At 41.4% G+C, this 17,055-nt stretch overlaps 1 protein-coding gene across 1 annotated transcript in view; it reads left to right on the forward strand.

The window, feature by feature from the left end:
- The window catches only part of ESR2 (estrogen receptor 2), a 69,910-nt gene that overhangs the window by 13,006 nt on the left and 39,849 nt on the right, over positions 1-17,055 (forward strand). The window contains exon 3 of the mRNA XM_073349864.1: positions 6,106-6,222. Coding sequence (XP_073205965.1) covers positions 6,106-6,222 — 117 coding nt within the window. The remainder of the gene's footprint in view (positions 1-6,105; positions 6,223-17,055) is intronic.

Consider the following 17,055-nt stretch of genomic DNA (forward strand, 5'->3'; position numbering starts at 1 on the left):
TCTGTTGCTTGGGCAATCCTCTGGGGTGGAGTGGCTGGGTGGTCTGAGGGCCCCCCCCACCGCGTTTTTGGGCATCTTGGGGAGGAGGCTATGGAACTTGGGGAGGAGGGCGGTTGGTTACACAGGGGCTGTAGCGGCGGTGTGTGGTCCTGCTGCTTTCTGCAGCTCAACCGTACATTGGAGCATATGAGTTTGATCCTCCAGCAGCCTGAGCATTGACTCCTACCTTCTTTCAGCATGCTGATGCCACCTCCCATCTTCAGCCCGCCACCTCTCCTCGCTGTCATATTGTGTTTTCCTGCACTCTGAGATTGTCTGCCTCCACATATTTTTCTGTGCTCTGTCAGTGTGGGAGGACAGCATGAGGTCAGAAAACATTTCATCGCAAATGCATTTTTTTTTTTTTTGCCTTCTAATCTTCGCTAGCCTCTGGGAAGGAGAAACACATGCAGCTGGTGGAGGGGAAAAAAAGGACCCATTTTATAGAACAATGGGTACACTCTTCCATGGTAAACCTTGCTGTTAACATTATATAGCATATGTACTTTCATTACAAGGTCGCATTTTGCCTCTTATTGAGGGTATGCTGGTTTGGTGTGAGAGATCACTCACGCAGGGCCGGGCAACAGAATTCGGCTTGCAGGCAGCCATGGTAAGCCACAGTCTTTTGGCTTCTTTAACCTTCATAACATGTGGGAATGATTTCAAACAGCAGTGCCCTCATTTCCCATACAAAGTAGCCGTTGGGTTGGCCATTTAAAAGGAGGGGCTGCAGTTTCCGGGTTCACTTGCAGCAGAAACCCAACTAACCCCCCCACCACCACCACCACATACCCAATTCTCTGAGATGATGGCTTCACCCCTCTCCCCACCGCGTAGCTAACAGCGGGGAAGATTTCTATACAGCCACAGGCAAACAGCCCAGCAGGAATGGGCACCTCTGAATATCCGCTTACTAAAACCACCCTATTTCAACCAGGTGACCATGGATGATATCACTCTCCTGAGGGTAACACAGAGCGATAAAGAACGGATGTTGTTTGAATGCCAGCAAACACCGGGACCATACGCTACAATGATTCCCGACTACGTGCTACTGGCCTGGCATGGTAAAGTGTCTTACCATGGAGGATGGAATAAGGCTGCCCTCCCCAGAAACCTTTTGCAAAGGCTTTGGGAGTACATCCAGGAGACCTTTATGGAGATGTCCCTGGAGGTTTTCCGCTCCATCCCAAGACATGTTAACAGACTTTTCCAGTAGCTATACTGGCCGTGAATGCCAGGGCAAATTAATCATTAAACACGCTTGCTTTTAAACCATGTATAATATTTACAAAGGTGCACTCACCAGAGGTCCTTTCTCCGCCTTCACGGTCTGGGAGCCTGCCTTGGGTGGGTTTGGGGGGTACTAGGTCCACGTCCATGCTAATAAACAGATCCTAGCTGTTGGGGAAACCGGTTTTTCTGCTTCCTTGCTGTGAGATGTCTACAACCTTCTCATCTTCCTCAGCCCAAAACCCGCTTCCGTGTTGCCTCGCACTCCTTGGATGGAGTCAAAGCAGAGGGTTGGGGTAGTGGTGGCTGCACCCCTAGAATGGCATGCAGCTCATCATAGAAGAGACACGTCTGGGGCTCTGAACCGGACCGGCCATTTGCCTCTCTGGTTTTTTGGTAGGCTTGCCTGAACTCCTTACTTTTTGCGTGGCACTGCTGTGGGTCCCTGTTGTAGCCTCTGTCCTTCATGCCATTGGAGATTTTTTCCAAATATTTTGGCATTTTGTCGTTTCGAACGGAGTTCTGCCAGCACGGATTCATCTCCCCATTCAGCGATCAGATCCCGTACCTCCAGTTAGGTCCATGCTGGAGCTCTTTGGCCATTCTGGGACTGCATGGTCTCCTGTGCTGATGGGCTGTGTATGGTGACCTGTGCAGGTGAGTTCGCCACGCAGGCCGAACAGGAAATGAGATTCAAAAGTTCATGGGCCTTTTCCTGTCTACCTGGCCGGTGCATCTGAGTTGAGAGCGCTGTCCAGAGCGGTCACAACTGAGCACTCTGGGATAGCTCCTGGAGACCAATACTGTTGAATTGCGTCCACACTACCCCAAATCCAACCCGGCAAGGCCGATTTCAGCGCTAATCCCCTCGTCGGGGGGTGGAGTAAAGAAATCGATTTTAAGAGCCCTTTAAGTCAAAGAAAATGGCTTCGTCGTGTGGACAGGTGCAGGGTTAAATTGAGGTAACGCCGCTAAATTTGACCTAAACCCATAGTGTAGACCAGGCCTTTGCCAACAGAAGTACTCTTCCATCAACATAGCTGCATCTACACTGGGGTTTCTGTAGGCATAACTATGACAGTCAGGGATGTGGTTTCTTAACACCCCAATTGATGCATATATGCTGATATAACTGTTCAGTGTAGACCAAGCCTGAGTTTTCTTCCCTTGGATCAGTGGAGGCTGATTTGGCCCTAAGCAATTTGAGAAATCTTTTATCTCTTTTTTTGTTATCATGTTGCACAGAGAGAAATTAGTATCTTTTGCTTTGAGCAACGTTAATTTGCTTGCTATCAGATATTTGTAGTAACTTATGGTCCAGTTCTAATTCCACTGAGGTCGGTGGGAGTTTTGCCACTCAATTTTATTTTTCTTTGGGAGCATATTTTAGTATTGTGGCTTTGGCTTGAGGCCTTTCACTTTTCTTCATAACATACCTTCTGTTCTGGTGTTTACAGATCTTTGTAATGTTAGTTGGCACAGCAGCACACCAGATAGGAGAGTTATGTTCTTTATGGGCAAGTAAACAAAAAACAAAACACATGGTACTTCCCTGTTGAACTCTGTCTATACAGAGTTTACCGTTGTAATAGATATGGGGTGGATCCAACAAAAGGCAAATCCTTTTAAGGTTTTAGCTTGCACAGAAAATGTGGAGGAAGTTTTTTAAAGGTAAATTTAAACATTATTTGGCATCTATGACCCTTAATTAGAAAATTGGTGTTCAGGAATATCTATAGTTCAGCTAAATATCTCTTTAGCTGACCAGTATTAGGGCTAAATTCTGTCTGCATAGGAGTCAATGGCAGTTATGTATGCATGCAACTGAGGGTAGAAGTTGTTCCATTAATGAATATGGGGCCTAAGTTCTCCTTCCTTATACAATACAACAGGGAGAAAAGCAGTAGGAATTAACGCAAAAAATGCCCTAAATCTGCAGAATGGATAGAGTGAGTTTATCACAGTGTCAGACTTGCCCCCCGACTCCCAAGCCTGCAGATAGTCCTCCCTACCTATTCAGTGTGTGAATGATTCCTTAAAGATTTTTTTTTTTCCAGTGGAGCAGTGATAGACGAATGGTTAAAACTATGAACTAGTCACGCTTTGTGGCATGCTTTCTCCATCCTTTTGCAAATTTCTAAGCAGAATCAGAGTGGTGAAATAATGTTACTAAAAGAAGCCATAACCTCCCCTGAGTCCTCTGTGACTCCTAACACACACCTGCTATGTGAGCCTCCAGTGGCAGCATGACTCCTGAAGTGGGGGGGAGGTTTTTCCCCCCCCCTCTAATTTCAGATTGTTTGTTTATTTTGCATTTGAAAGGACTTGGTATGCAATCAATTTCAGTGTTTCTTCTGTATAGTCAGATTCATATAAATGACAGGGGAAGCTGTCTGTCACACTTTAACAGGAAAGAGAAAAGAATTTTAAAACAGAAAACGTGATTTGTAGAACCACAAAAATTGAACAGTATTGAAACTACTTTAAAATAATGTTTAAACAGACAATATTTCAGGTTGACTTAATCTCTTTAAATACTATTGGTGAGGTTTTTGCCTCTGCTTCAAGCCCTTTGTGCCAGGTAAAGTGGTTGTAGAGCTCTGATTCTGACCAGGAGAGAATTGTTCTAGTATGGGCACTGCAGAAGACTGCCATATGCTGTCCACATACCCCTTTTTCAAGACATTTAGCAAAGCCGGTATGAGTAGCATGTTGGGGTAGAGCCAGGGTGGAAGAGAAAAGTTAGGAGCTGAAATTGCAGCATGTAGTGCAGAGGAGACTGAGCAGCACAATTTCGCATAGGCAGGCAGGTACAGACTGTTGTAACTTAAGACTGTCTCTCCGGATTGTCTAAATTCCAGGAGTTGCTCTGGACCTGTGTTCCCTCTAAGCTGCATGGTTGGGCAGCTGCCAAAGAGTGATTCAAGTGCTGCACGCTTGATTAGTAGAGCTGTTTACATCCGGCAGTGTGTGTTCAGGTGCTTCCCTCCCCCACACTTTGCACCCACATTTCTCCTGAGATACTCCTGCTGGCTGTGCAGAATGGGGATGGGGGGTGGGAAGAAGGGAGATGCTTATGTCAGGGTGTCCCCCCTTCCCCTGCCCCTGTACCACATAGCCACAGAGCAGGGGAGAGGGGAAAGCCTGGCCCAGGACTCCGAGCAGAAGAGAGCTGCCTTCCAGGTGAATGAGTGAGTGCCGTAAAGAGACAGTGCACAGTCTGAGACCTCCCCAGCAGCCAGCTCTCTTTTCTCTCCCCTCCCCCTGCCCATGTACCCCATTTCTGCAGGGGGGGGGGGGGAGACAGGACTCAGGAGAGCTTTCAGTGAGTGCCTTAAAGAGACAGTGCATGACATCTCTCAGAAACTTTCCCAGCAGTCAGCACACCTACTATTTCTGTGTCTCACATATACATGCTCTCTTGCTCACTCACTTTCACGCTCACCTCTCAACACATACAAGTATTTTTGTTACTTCTTGGTATTTCCTACTGCAATGCACACATATTCTCTGTAATTTTATTCTTTCAAAGTGCTGTTGTTTTAGTTTTTTGACTGGTCTATGCATTTCATAATTTTTATTTCTCTCGTACACTTAAATTTAATTCTTTGAGTAGTGAGTTCTAAAATGCCTAACCTGTCCTGGCTGGAGTAATTATCCCTATGGTAACTTTTAAAAAATATATACTATATCTAGGTTTTTTGTTTCTATTGGTGGTGCATAAAACAAAATTTATTCCACCTACCTTAATGGAAAAAATTAGAGGGAACATTGCTCTGGACCCTGGTGCAACCTAAAATTAGGAGGCAATGAAGGTGGCTTAAAGCCACCCTTACACCCTTTTTGCCCAAGTTGAACTGCTTTTTTGTCAGTCATATCTGCCAGTAAGACATTAAACAAATTGTAATCTGATGTGTTTTTTTTAAGCACTGTAGTTGAAAAATTCAAGGTTGGAAAATATTTTAATTTTACAAGGAAATGTTCACAGTAGCTCAGTTAAAATAGTTACCCTTGGGAAAAGAACTCCTGAACTGCTTGTTCATGAACCAAGAACATAAAACCTTCTGTTGTTTTTTTGATCTATTAATTTTACAGCAATTAAAAATATAATCTGCCCGCCCCCCCAAAAAAGAGGGAAGACTAATAAAAAACTGTAACTGATAGAGAATATTTTGCATCCATGGCTAATTTCTGTAAGGGAAATGTACAGTGTTTTACAGGAAGTGACTTGGTTGTATTTAATTAATAAAATAATAGTCTACTCCGATACACTAGTGAAACCCCTTAGGCAAAATTATCTGCTGCTGAAACTCCACTGAAACAAGTGGCATTGTGCCAGCAAAACATGCACTAACAATGAAAATCTGCTTTATAGAATACCTAGAATCAGAATGTTTGAGGTTTCATACAGCATGAAAATTAGGCACTTTGGGTAAAATTTCCAAAAGCACTTACGTCCAATTTTCAAAAGTGACTTAGACACTTAGGAGCCTATGTCCCATTGACTTTTCTAAGACTTAAGAGCTGAAGTGATTTAGGCACTTTTGAAAAAAATTACTCTTTGGTCCTGATTCAAGTAAATACTTAATATGTTAAGTAGAAACACATGCTTAATTTTCATTGATGTAAAAGCTTAAGTGCTTTCCACAATCAGTGGTTATATTTATTGCCTTCTGTAACGATGTTGAATACCTTTTGCTTTGTATATCTTTTGCTCTAACGATAGTATTCAGCATTATATCAGCTACAAAACGTTTTTCAAGTTACCTAACAGAAGAAATTTAACATTGCTTGAGATTTAAAATTTTTTTTCTTTATATCCTGTTGCAGGACACAATGATTACATATGTCCAGCTACCAATCAATGCACAATAGATAAAAATAGGCGTAAAAGCTGTCAGGCATGTAGACTACGGAAATGCTGTGAAGTAGGAATGATGAAATGTGGTGAGTTGTGGGTTTTTGTTTTTTTTTAAAATCCCCTTTTGTCTTTTCTATACAACTTCTAAGTTATGCTTAAGTCTAAAAAAAGGCATGGCAGGTAACTAAAGTAAGACTTACATTTACATGTAGGAAGGAAATCACTGATTTTCATGAGAAAGAGTCACTCCAGTTAGTATTCATTTTGGGAAGAAAAATAGTAGGAAGCATTAAGGCTCCAGTCCTGCAACATGTAGCATGCAGGAAGACTGCTTTACTTTCCAGACGCAACCTGAAGGCAGTTCACCTGGATGTTACACCTTGCAGGATGAGGTCCTAAGGCAATGTCTACACTTAAAAACTTACAGAGACACAGCTGTGGTGATGGAACTGTGCCACTGTAAGCGTGCTCATGTAGCCGTTTTTTGCCAATGGGAGAGAGCTCTCTCATCGACATAATAAAACCAGCTCAATGAGCGACAGTATCTATGTTGGCAGGAGAGCATCTCCCTCTGACATAGCGCTGTGTACACAAGCAGTTATGTCAGCAAAATTGGAAAAAATCTGAACTATACATACAAAATAATGGGATCTAAATTAGTTGTTACTAGTTAAGAAAGATATTGGATTCATTTTGGATAGTTCTCTGAAAACATCTGCTCAGTGTGCAGCGACAGTTAAAAAAACCTAACAATATTAGGAACCATTAGGAAAAGAGAGTAACCAAGTACTCCTTTTCTTTTTGCAAAGACAGACTAACACGGCTATTACTCTGAAACCTAGGAAAAGAGAGGTAATAAAACAGGTTCAGAGAAGGGCAACAAAAATGAGTAGGGGGTATGGAACCACACTAGGAGAGATTAAAAGACACACTGTTCATCTTTGAAAAGAGATGACCAAGGGGGTATGATAGAGATCTATAAAATCATGAATGGTGTGGAGAAAGTGAATAGTGAAGTGTTGCTGCCTATGTGAAAAGGTAAATAAGTTTAAAACAAACATAAGGAAGTACTTCTTTGCACAGCACACAATCAACCTGTGGAACTCATTGCCCAGAGGATGTTGCAAAGTCCAAAAGTATAACTGGTCTCCAAAAAGAATTTAAGTAAGTTCATGTAGGATATGTTCATCAGTGGCTGTTAGCCAAGATGATGCCCCATGCTCCAGATGTCCCTAACCCTCCAACTGCCAGAAGCAGGGATTGGATGACGGGAGATGGATCACTCAAAATTACCCTGTTCTGTTCATTTCCTCTGAATTCCCTCTGAAGCATCTGGCAATGGCCACTGTCAGACAGGATACTGGCCTAGATCAGTGGTTCCCAAACTGGGGTTCGTGAAATGTTACAGGGGGTTCTCGGGGGGGATTCCCTAATGGCAGACAGAGCTGTCCCTAGGGACCCTGGGTAGCACGGGGTGAGCAGCCCGGAGCCCCTGGACTTCCAAGAGGTAAGCCGATCAAAGCAAGCATATCTATCACACTGAGGAGATTTAAACTTCAAGACTCCTTATAAGAACTGGAAAGGGAGGTGGATATTTTTTGCTGTTTTTTAAAACTAAATAGGCAGCTAGTATTGTTTTTAAAATTATTACAAAGAACAAGTTTAAGCGTTGTTGTAATGTGTATTGTTTGCCTGGACTGCTCAAGACCTGAATTGTTGTGTTGGAACTCTTTGAGTTGGCTTCTTAAATACCTTCATGCTGTTTCACATCTGATACTCCTTGATGAAACATAGGAGCCTTGTCTTATAACAGGCTTATTCAAAGTGCTACAAGCTACGAAAGTGAGATCTTGGAAGAGTGTTGCCGTTTTCGTAATGTAATAAAAATACTGTAACGATAAAGAATTAATAATAGTGTGAAATAAGCATGTCATAAAAACATTTTATATTTCCAAGATCACTACTTTTATAATTTATACTCAGGTAAAGGAGAAAATTCCTGGAAATATTCATTTTTAGGAGGGGGTTCGCAAGCCTTGACATTTTAGTGAAGGGTGTTCACAGGTTGTTAAAGTTTGGGAACCACTGGCCTAGATCAACTATTGGTCTGGCCAAGTATAGCTGCTCTTACGTTCTTATGTTTTTGTTGTCAAAAAGATAGTATTTAAAGGGTCACTGTTAGGCAAAAAATCAAACTGAGAGAATTGTAAATATCTAATTTACTTTTCTATTGAATTGGGATAATGATACTGACCTTTGTAAAATGATTGAGCTCTACTGATAAGTGCTATATAAGAGCTACGTATATTTTATTACTATTTATTATTTATTATTTTCATAGTTAATGCTGATTGTCTAAGCTGAGGGAAATGTAAAAAGTGAATGATAATAGGGTAGTTGCTTTAATCTGGTTCTCCTGAAGTAAGCCTCCAATCCTGCAAATGTGTGCGCATCTTAACTTTATGTGCTGGGTAACATTTTCAGAAGCGTCTGTCCCATTTTCAGAATTGATTTAGATGCTTAGGGTGGGGTCACAAAGGGGATTTAGGTGTCCAGTTGCCACTTTAGGCATCAAAAGTCAATATTTAGGTGCCACTGACATTCACAAACCCCTGCTCAGTTGCTGCCTAACTCTGTAGGCACATAAAATCCCTAGGCACCTAAGTTTCCACTATTAAAGTCCCCAGACACCTAAATTTCATCAGCTAGGCATGTGCATAGCCGCCAAAATCCTGTCACTGCCCAGTGCTTGGCACCCATGGGTAGGTCTGCACTTTGAACTAGGAGTGTGATTCCCAACTCGAGGAGGCACATGAGCAGTGCAAGTGGCGGGAGGGGCTAACTGCCTCAAGTGTAAGCCCATCAAATTCGCTAAGTACATACTTGGGGCAGCTAGGCCCTCCCGCCGCTCACACTGCTGGGCTGCAATCTCCTTTGAGAGTGCTAGTTCGATGACTGCTAGCATTAGTGTGGCTCTTCGAGCTGGCAATCAAACCCCCAGCTAGAAGTGTAGACATACCCTAATTTAAACCTAAGCCCCACTGGGATTCATAAACTAGGTCTTCCCCTGCCTATCTTGCCCTTGCGGGAGGAGGATGAGCGGTTTTCCTTTTTATGATCTTTTGCCCAATGGATAGAGTACTCACTCAGGATATGGGAGACTTGGATTCAGTTCCCACCTTAATGAGGGGCTAGAACCTCGCACATCCCATTGGATATAGTCACTCGTGGAACCAGTGAATATTTAATTATTTATACAGTAGAAGAACTCCAACAGTCGAGATGGAGAGAGACCTGACCCACAATACCCCGTAGACAGGACACGCTCTTGGGAGGTGGGAGTTCAAATCCTTGCACCACATCTGGTAGAGGGGGGAATTGAAAATCCTTGCCTCCCACATCCTGGCTAAGTACTTTAACCAGTAGGCTAAAGGTTCACAAAGGTGTTTCATCTTTCAGAGGGTTAACCATGTTCAATTTAATCAAGGTGGAAGTGGCCTGTTCCCAACAGTTGACAAGAAGGTGTGAGTATCTATCAACAGAGGGAAAATTTACTTTTTATAGTGACCCAGCCATTCGCAGTCTTTATTCAGGCCTAAATTGATGGTGTCGAGTTTGCAAATCAATTCCAGTTCTGCGGTTTCTCGTTGAAGTCTGGTTTTGAAGTTTTTTTGTTGAAGAATGGCCGACTTAAAAGTAATTTTCCCTCTGTTGATACTCTCACCTTCTTGTCCACTGTTGGAAATGGGTGGCATCCAGCTTGATTGAATTGGCCTTGCTAGCACTGACCCCCCCAACTTGGTAAGGCAACTCCCATCTTTTCATGTGCTGTAATATATAAACTGCCTACTGTATTTTTCACTCCATGCATCTGATGAAGTGGGTTTTAGCCCACAAAAGCTTATGCCCAAATAAATTTGTTAGTCTCTAAGGTGCCACAAGCTCTCCCATGAATCTCATCCTTAGGTCCAGATCCTTAGGTGACTTAAATAACTTAAAAATTCTGGTCTTTAGGAGCCTAACTCCCATTGACTTTCACTGAGCCTTAGGTGCCTAAATGCTGTTGTTTCATTTTGAAAATGCAATTTCGGGTCTTAAGTCACTTAGCCACTTCTGCAGATTTTACTCACTGCGTAGTCAGTGACTTTGATGGGACTATTCACAATCCATAAAGTTAAGCAAGCGTAAATCTTTGCAGGAATGGGACCTAAATGAGCGGCAGTATCTGAATTTCAAAAATTGCAGGAGAATGGTTTTTAAAAGTGATGAAAAATTGTTCTAATTGTGCTGAAAAAAATCTCTAAAACACTTCTTTAAGTTCTCTGGGACAGAGACTGTCTATTTTGTTGTGTGTTTGTACAGTTCCTAGCACAATGGGGTGCAGGTACATGACTAAGGCTCCTGGGCATGATAGCAATACTACTAATCTAAATCTTGGATTGACACTGTCCATTTATCTTCCTAAATTTATAGAACTGGAATTTTTACTATTTTCTCCCAAATATACTCATGTTCTAATAACATTCAATGTACACTAAAATGCTTAAATGTGAGAATTTTAAAGACAAATAAATAACATCAGTGTTTTTTAAAATAGTTGCATTGAAATCAGATAAGTTTCCTCAAATAAAATTTATGAGAACTCTGTCTATTTCAGTTTTTTGGAAGAATGAAAACAGAAATTACATATCTTGCAATCAAAACTAAATTGTCTCAAAGCATCTCATCAGGTCACTTACAAGACATCTGTGAGAAAAGGTGATGTCTATCAAATTTAGATTTTGGGTTGACGTGAGCAACAGAAGCCTACTTTAGTAATATAGATTATAGACTCAATCCCACAGTTCATTAGGTAAAGATCTCATTGACTTCCATATGCCCATGCATTTAAAACAAACTGCCATAATTAAAGATGTATTTTTTCATAGAAAATAAAATACCATTTTCCATGGAGCAAAATGATACATTTTCCACTATTTTTTTTTCTCGTTAGAGATTTGCTTTAATAGGACTGTTTACTCTAGGGACTAGGAAGGTGCGTTCCATTTTCTCCTAAATTTTGGTTTCTTCCCCCTCTTCTGAATGATTTGGTTTGGTCCACTTTTGGTGCTGAAACACAGGATGGGATGGGATACTTGGGAAAGTGGACTTTTGGCAAGCCGGGGCTGGTATGGAACTGTGCTTCCCAGCAGAGGGACAACATAGTCCATTAAGCACCAGCCACCACAGCATGGAAAGCTTCCATAAAGTAAAACCCAAACTGAGTTTGCAAAATCTGGCATGAATATAATTTCAGATTTTTAAAGCCAACAAATCTTCATTGGGGATTTCATCGACACAAATTTTCAATAATTTAAAAATATGATTGGTTTGTACATAAACCCTTTGAAACAGTGGAAGACATTAGGAAAACATTGCTGTGCAGTCTCCTGCTCTGATTTTTCTTCTCATCATTTAAGAAGGCAGTGATGTCCAAGCAGCAGACCACAAGTGGTGAAGGTTATTTTTTAGAACTTGTATCAAGGTGATACTGGAGATTAATGTGGGAAATACCACCACTGCCAATAGAAAAATGAGAACCTCAGATACTGCATCTGCAAGTTTCTCCTTAGGAATCCTTGTGGCTCACTCTTCAGATTAAGAAGGCTAGTATACTGGTAAATTTCACATCAGAGAAAACACATCACCACATCAACAGCATCAGAAAAAATGCCAAAATGACCAGCTGTGGAAAAGTAACTGTTTACTCACCTCACCAGGCACAAGGGGAAAACAGAATTCATGCAAAATAAATAAATAAATAAAAAATAAGCCCAGTCCAGCAGGCTCAGGCAAAGTATATCAGAAAAGTTGGATAATTTGTGGGTAATGTGGGTGCATCACCATGCTAATTACCCTTTCTACCTGAACCTGTCCTTCCAAGTACGGGTGTCTTTGCCCTCAACTTGTCTTACTTTTTCAGTGTGGGCTGGGAGCTCCTTTTGCAGCGTTGGAGGAGCTGAGATGATTTGTAGTTCCACTGCCTCAGCTGAATATCTTTTGGAGCTTTCGGTCCTTGGCCTTGGTGAGCCTGACCTGGATTGAGCCATTTATCCAGGGCAATCAAGAAGAGGGGAGGTACTCATCTTTTTGCTATCCTATCCACCTTGGAGTGGGTAGGTTGGTATTTTTTATTTGTTTTTGTTGCTTACTGGGACTGGAGTAGACCTCTTCCTTAATGACTCTTCAGGTTTCCTATTGACTGGGTTTATTTTTTCTTTCACTGTTTCTTTTTTTGCATGAATTTTGTTTCTCCATGTACTGCCAATGAATGGTATTAAAGGAGTTCAGAAAATACAGAGCCTGATTTTTCAAATGTGTGGGTCATTAATGGAATGTCCAAATCTTGCTTTCAGTACTTTCATCAGTCAATAGGCTTGTCAGGCGTTTTACAAGTTCATGTGCCAGTTTGAGTTGCCAAGTGCAGGATTTACATGTCCTTTTCCCCATGTTAGAAAATTGAACTCACTCTTTTAGGTGGAATTTTCAAATATTCCAAATTTACTTATGTTGTTAGAAATGAAAGAAAATGACTTTCCCAGCACTGTGTGGATTTCAAATTCAGTAACTGCACTGGCTTTCGTTGTAGCTATTGTAGAAATTATAGTAATTTAATCCATTGTTCTGCAGTGTCTGGCAGACAGCAACTCCTTTGTGATCAGTATAGCTGAATGAATCTGTTATTCAAAAATACATATAAAATTAAGCACAAATATCAAACAAAAGTGAATTTTGAATTGTATATTCATTTGTAAAATCCACAGTTCATGCTGATTTTGTTAGTTACATAAGTCATTGTTTAGGGAGCAAAAGCAATGTTCCTGCCTTATGTAACTATTCAGCACAGCAGAAATTGGTAATATTTGCAACATACAAATAAAAAGCAAACAAACAATCTGAAAGCAAAAACCATTTCTTGAAGGAATTTTTCATTTTAAATAATAAAATATTAGAAAATTTTGTAATTTGTTCATAGTCAATTAGTGAACAAAAAAAAGAACAATTTAAATACGTTATTTAATATGATGCATCTGTTCTGCTCTGGTGACTAGTTTTTATGCCATCCCAGCCAATTGTGAAAATAGTGCTCTTATTGTGGAGTCCCATATAAACTACAGGGTACCGTTATTAATTACAGCTTTGTTCTGCAAAATGAAAGTATCTGGTAAAATGACTGACTTCTGCATTCTTTACCAAAACACCTTCTCTAGTATTACCTGCATTTTTCTAGATTATATAAATGAGGAATGGCATTAAAGTGACTTGACAAAGGTTACATAGGAAGTTTGTGGCAGGGAGAGGAACATAGGAAGTTTGTGGCAGGGAGAGGAACAAACCCTGATCTCTGTATGTCAACGTGTTATTTGCTAGACTGCAAGCTTTTCATACAGATTGCTTCAAATTGCTGTACTTAGGCCAAATGTAATGTTGGGCTAATATGTCTGCACATTTTTTGTCAAGTAGAGCTATACATGAAAAGATAAGATAAAATATTGAGTGCACTACGTTTCAAAAGAAATCATGAAAGCTTTATTAATTTAAAACAGCATTTGATCAACTTAAAAGGTGTTGTATCATGATTTGTTAATTAAGTTAGCAGATCTAAATGTTGAATTATAGCAAAACATGACTAATATTTTTTTTCTAATCCCAAGAAAATAAATTTTAATACTGAATTAAACTGCATTCTGTTAATTACTGAAGAATTGCATTCCAGATGTGCTGATATAATAGACAAAGGACGATTCACATGACAATTTCAGATAATTAAACCAAATACAAATTATAATTCAGTATCCTGTTTCTTTTTTTTATTTTTGTTTTGTTATCATAAAGTATATTTGTCGAGCAAAAGAGGTCTTTTAAGGAACAAAGTCATAACTTTTCTATTGTATTTTGATATTGTGCACTGGACACAGATTAGTTTTCATTGAAATTTAAATATAAGTTTTACATAAGAACAGCCCTACTGGGTCAGATCAAAGGTCCATCTAGCCAAATAACCTGTCTTCTGACAGTTGCCGGTGCCAGGTGTCCCAAAGCGAATTAATAGAACAGGTGATCCTCAAGTGATCCATCCCCTGTCACTCATTCCCAGCTTCTGGCAAACAGAGGCTAGGGACACCATTCCTGCCCATCCTGGCTGATAGCCATTGATGGACCAAGTTTTGCTGTTATGTTTGAAATAGAGCAAAAATGAGATGAAATTTGAATTAGTTGAATATTTCATTCTAAAGTAATTTAAAAGATCTTGTCGCTTTGTAGGAAAAACTAACAATTGTATACTCTTAATACAGTCTGTGAATATCAATATTGGTGTGATAGTAAAGGGGTAAGGTGTAGAATATATACACTATGATGAAAACATACCAAATAGCAACTAACTGAAAAGGAATATCAGGCTTAACCCAAAACTACACTGTCACATACTTTACGTGGAATAAAGAACTTAGTAGCGTACCTGGATGAAAGTTCAGTGGTGGATTCTCTGTGGTGATTAATTGTAAAACAGACACAGCAGAGCCACTCAAATAGTACTTAGAATCATAGAATATCAGGGTTGGAAGGGACCTCAAGAGGTCATCTAGTCCAACCCCCTGCTCAAAGAAGGACTAATCCCCAACTAAATCATCCCAGCCAGGGCTTTGTCAAACCTGACCTTAAAAACTTCTAAGGAAGGAGATTCCACCACCTCCCTAGGTAATGCATTCCAGTGTTTCACCACCCTCCTAGTGAAAAAGTTTTTCCTAATATCCAACCTAAACCTTCTCCACTGCAACTTGAGACCATTACTCCTTGTTCTGTCATCTGCTACCACTGAGAACAGTCTAGATCCTTCCTCTTTGGAACCCCTTTTCAGGTAGTTGAAAGCTGCTATCAAATCCCCCCTCATTCTTCTCTTCTGCAGACTAAACAATCCCAGTTCCCTCACTCTCTTCTCATAACTCATGTGTTCCAGTCCCCTAATCATTTTTGTTGCCCTCTGCTGGATGTTTTCCATTTTTTCCACATCCTTCTTTTATTGTGGGCCCAAAACTGGACACAGTACTCCAGATGAGGCCTCACCAATGTTGAATAGAGGGGAACGATCACGTCCCTCGATCTACTGGCAATGCCCCTACATATACATCCCAAAATGCCATTGGCCTTCTTGGCAACAAGGGCACACTGTTGACTCATATCCAGCTTCTCGTCCACTGTAACCCCTAGGTCCTTTTCTGCAGAACTGCGGCCGAGCCATTCGGTCCCTAGTCTGTAGCGGTGCATTGGATTCTTCCGTCCTAAGTTCAGGACTCTGCACTTGTCCTTTTTGAACCTCATCAGATTTATTTTGGCCCAATCCTCTAATTTGTCTAGGTCCCTCTGTATCTTATCCATACCCTCCAGCGTATCTACCTCTCCTCCCAGTTTAGTGTCATCTGCAAACTTGCTGAGGGTGCAATCCACACCATCCTCTAGATCATTTATGAAGATATTGAACAAAACCGGCCCAAGGACTGACCTTTGGGGCGCTCCACTTGATACTGGCTGCCAAGTAGACATGGAGCCATTGATCACTACCCATTGAGCCTGACAATCTAGCCAACTTTCTATCCACCTTATAGTGCATCCATCCAGCCCATACTTCTTTAAGTTGCTGGCAAGAATACTGTGGGAGACCGTGTCAAAAGCTTTCCTAAAGTCAAGGAACAATACATCCACCGCTTTCCCCTCATCCACAGAGCCAGTTATCTCGTCATAGAAGGCAATTATATTAGTCAGGCATGACTTGCCCTTGGTGAATCCATGCTGACTGTTCCTGATCACTTTTCTCTCCTCTAAGTGCTTCAGAATTGATTCCTTGAGGACCTGTTCCATGATTTTTCCAGGGACTGAGGTGAGGCTGACAGGCCTGTAGTTCCCAGGATCCTCCTCCTTCCCTTTATTAAAGATGTGCACTACATTAGCCTTTTTCCAGTCGTTTGGGACTTCCCCCTGCTCGCCATGAGTTTTCAAAGATAATGGCCAATGGCTCTGCAATCACATCCACCAACTCCTTTAGCACTCTCGGATGCAGCGCATCCGGCCCCATGGACTTGTGCTCGTCCAGTTTTTCTAAATAGTCCCGAACCACTTCTTTCTCCACAGAGGGCTGGTCACCTCCTCCCCATGCTGTGCTGCCCAGTGCAGTAGTCTGGGAGCTGACCTTGTTCCTGAAGACATAGAGGCAAAAAAAGCATTGAGTACATTAGCTTTTTCCACATTCTCTGTCACTAGGTTGCCACCTCCATTCAGTAAGGGGCCCACACTTTCCTTGACTTTCTTCTTGTTGCTAACATACCTGAAGAAACCCTTCTTGTTACTCTGAACATCTCTTGCTAGCTTCAACTCCAAGTGTGATTTGGCCTTCCTGATTTCACTCCTGCATCCCTGAGCAATATTTTTATACTCTTCCCTGGTCATTTGTCCCATCTTCCACTTCTTGTGAGCTTCTTTTTTGTGTTTAAGATCAACAAGGATTTCACCGTTAAGCCAAGCTGGTTGCCTGCCATATTTACTATTCTTTCTACACATCGGGATGGCTTGTCCCTGTAACCTCAATAAAGATTCTTTAAAATACAGCCATCTCTCCTGGACTCCTTTCCCCCTCATGTTATTCTCCCAGGGGATCCTGCCCATCAGTTCCCTGAGGGAGTCAAAGTCTGCTTTTCTGAAGTCCAGGGTCTGTATTCTGCTGCTCTCCTTTCTTCCCTGTGTCAGGATCCTGAACTCAACCATCTCATGGTCACTGCCTCCCAGGTTCCCATCCACTTTAGCTTCCCCTACTAATTCTTCCCGGTTTGTGAGCAGCAGGTAAAGAAGAGCTCTGCCCCTAGTTGGTTCCTCCAGCACTTGCACCA

This window comes from Lepidochelys kempii, chromosome 6 (genome assembly GCF_965140265.1).
Source record: "Lepidochelys kempii isolate rLepKem1 chromosome 6, rLepKem1.hap2, whole genome shotgun sequence".
In the NCBI taxonomy this organism is placed as follows: Eukaryota; Metazoa; Chordata; order Testudines; family Cheloniidae; genus Lepidochelys; species Lepidochelys kempii.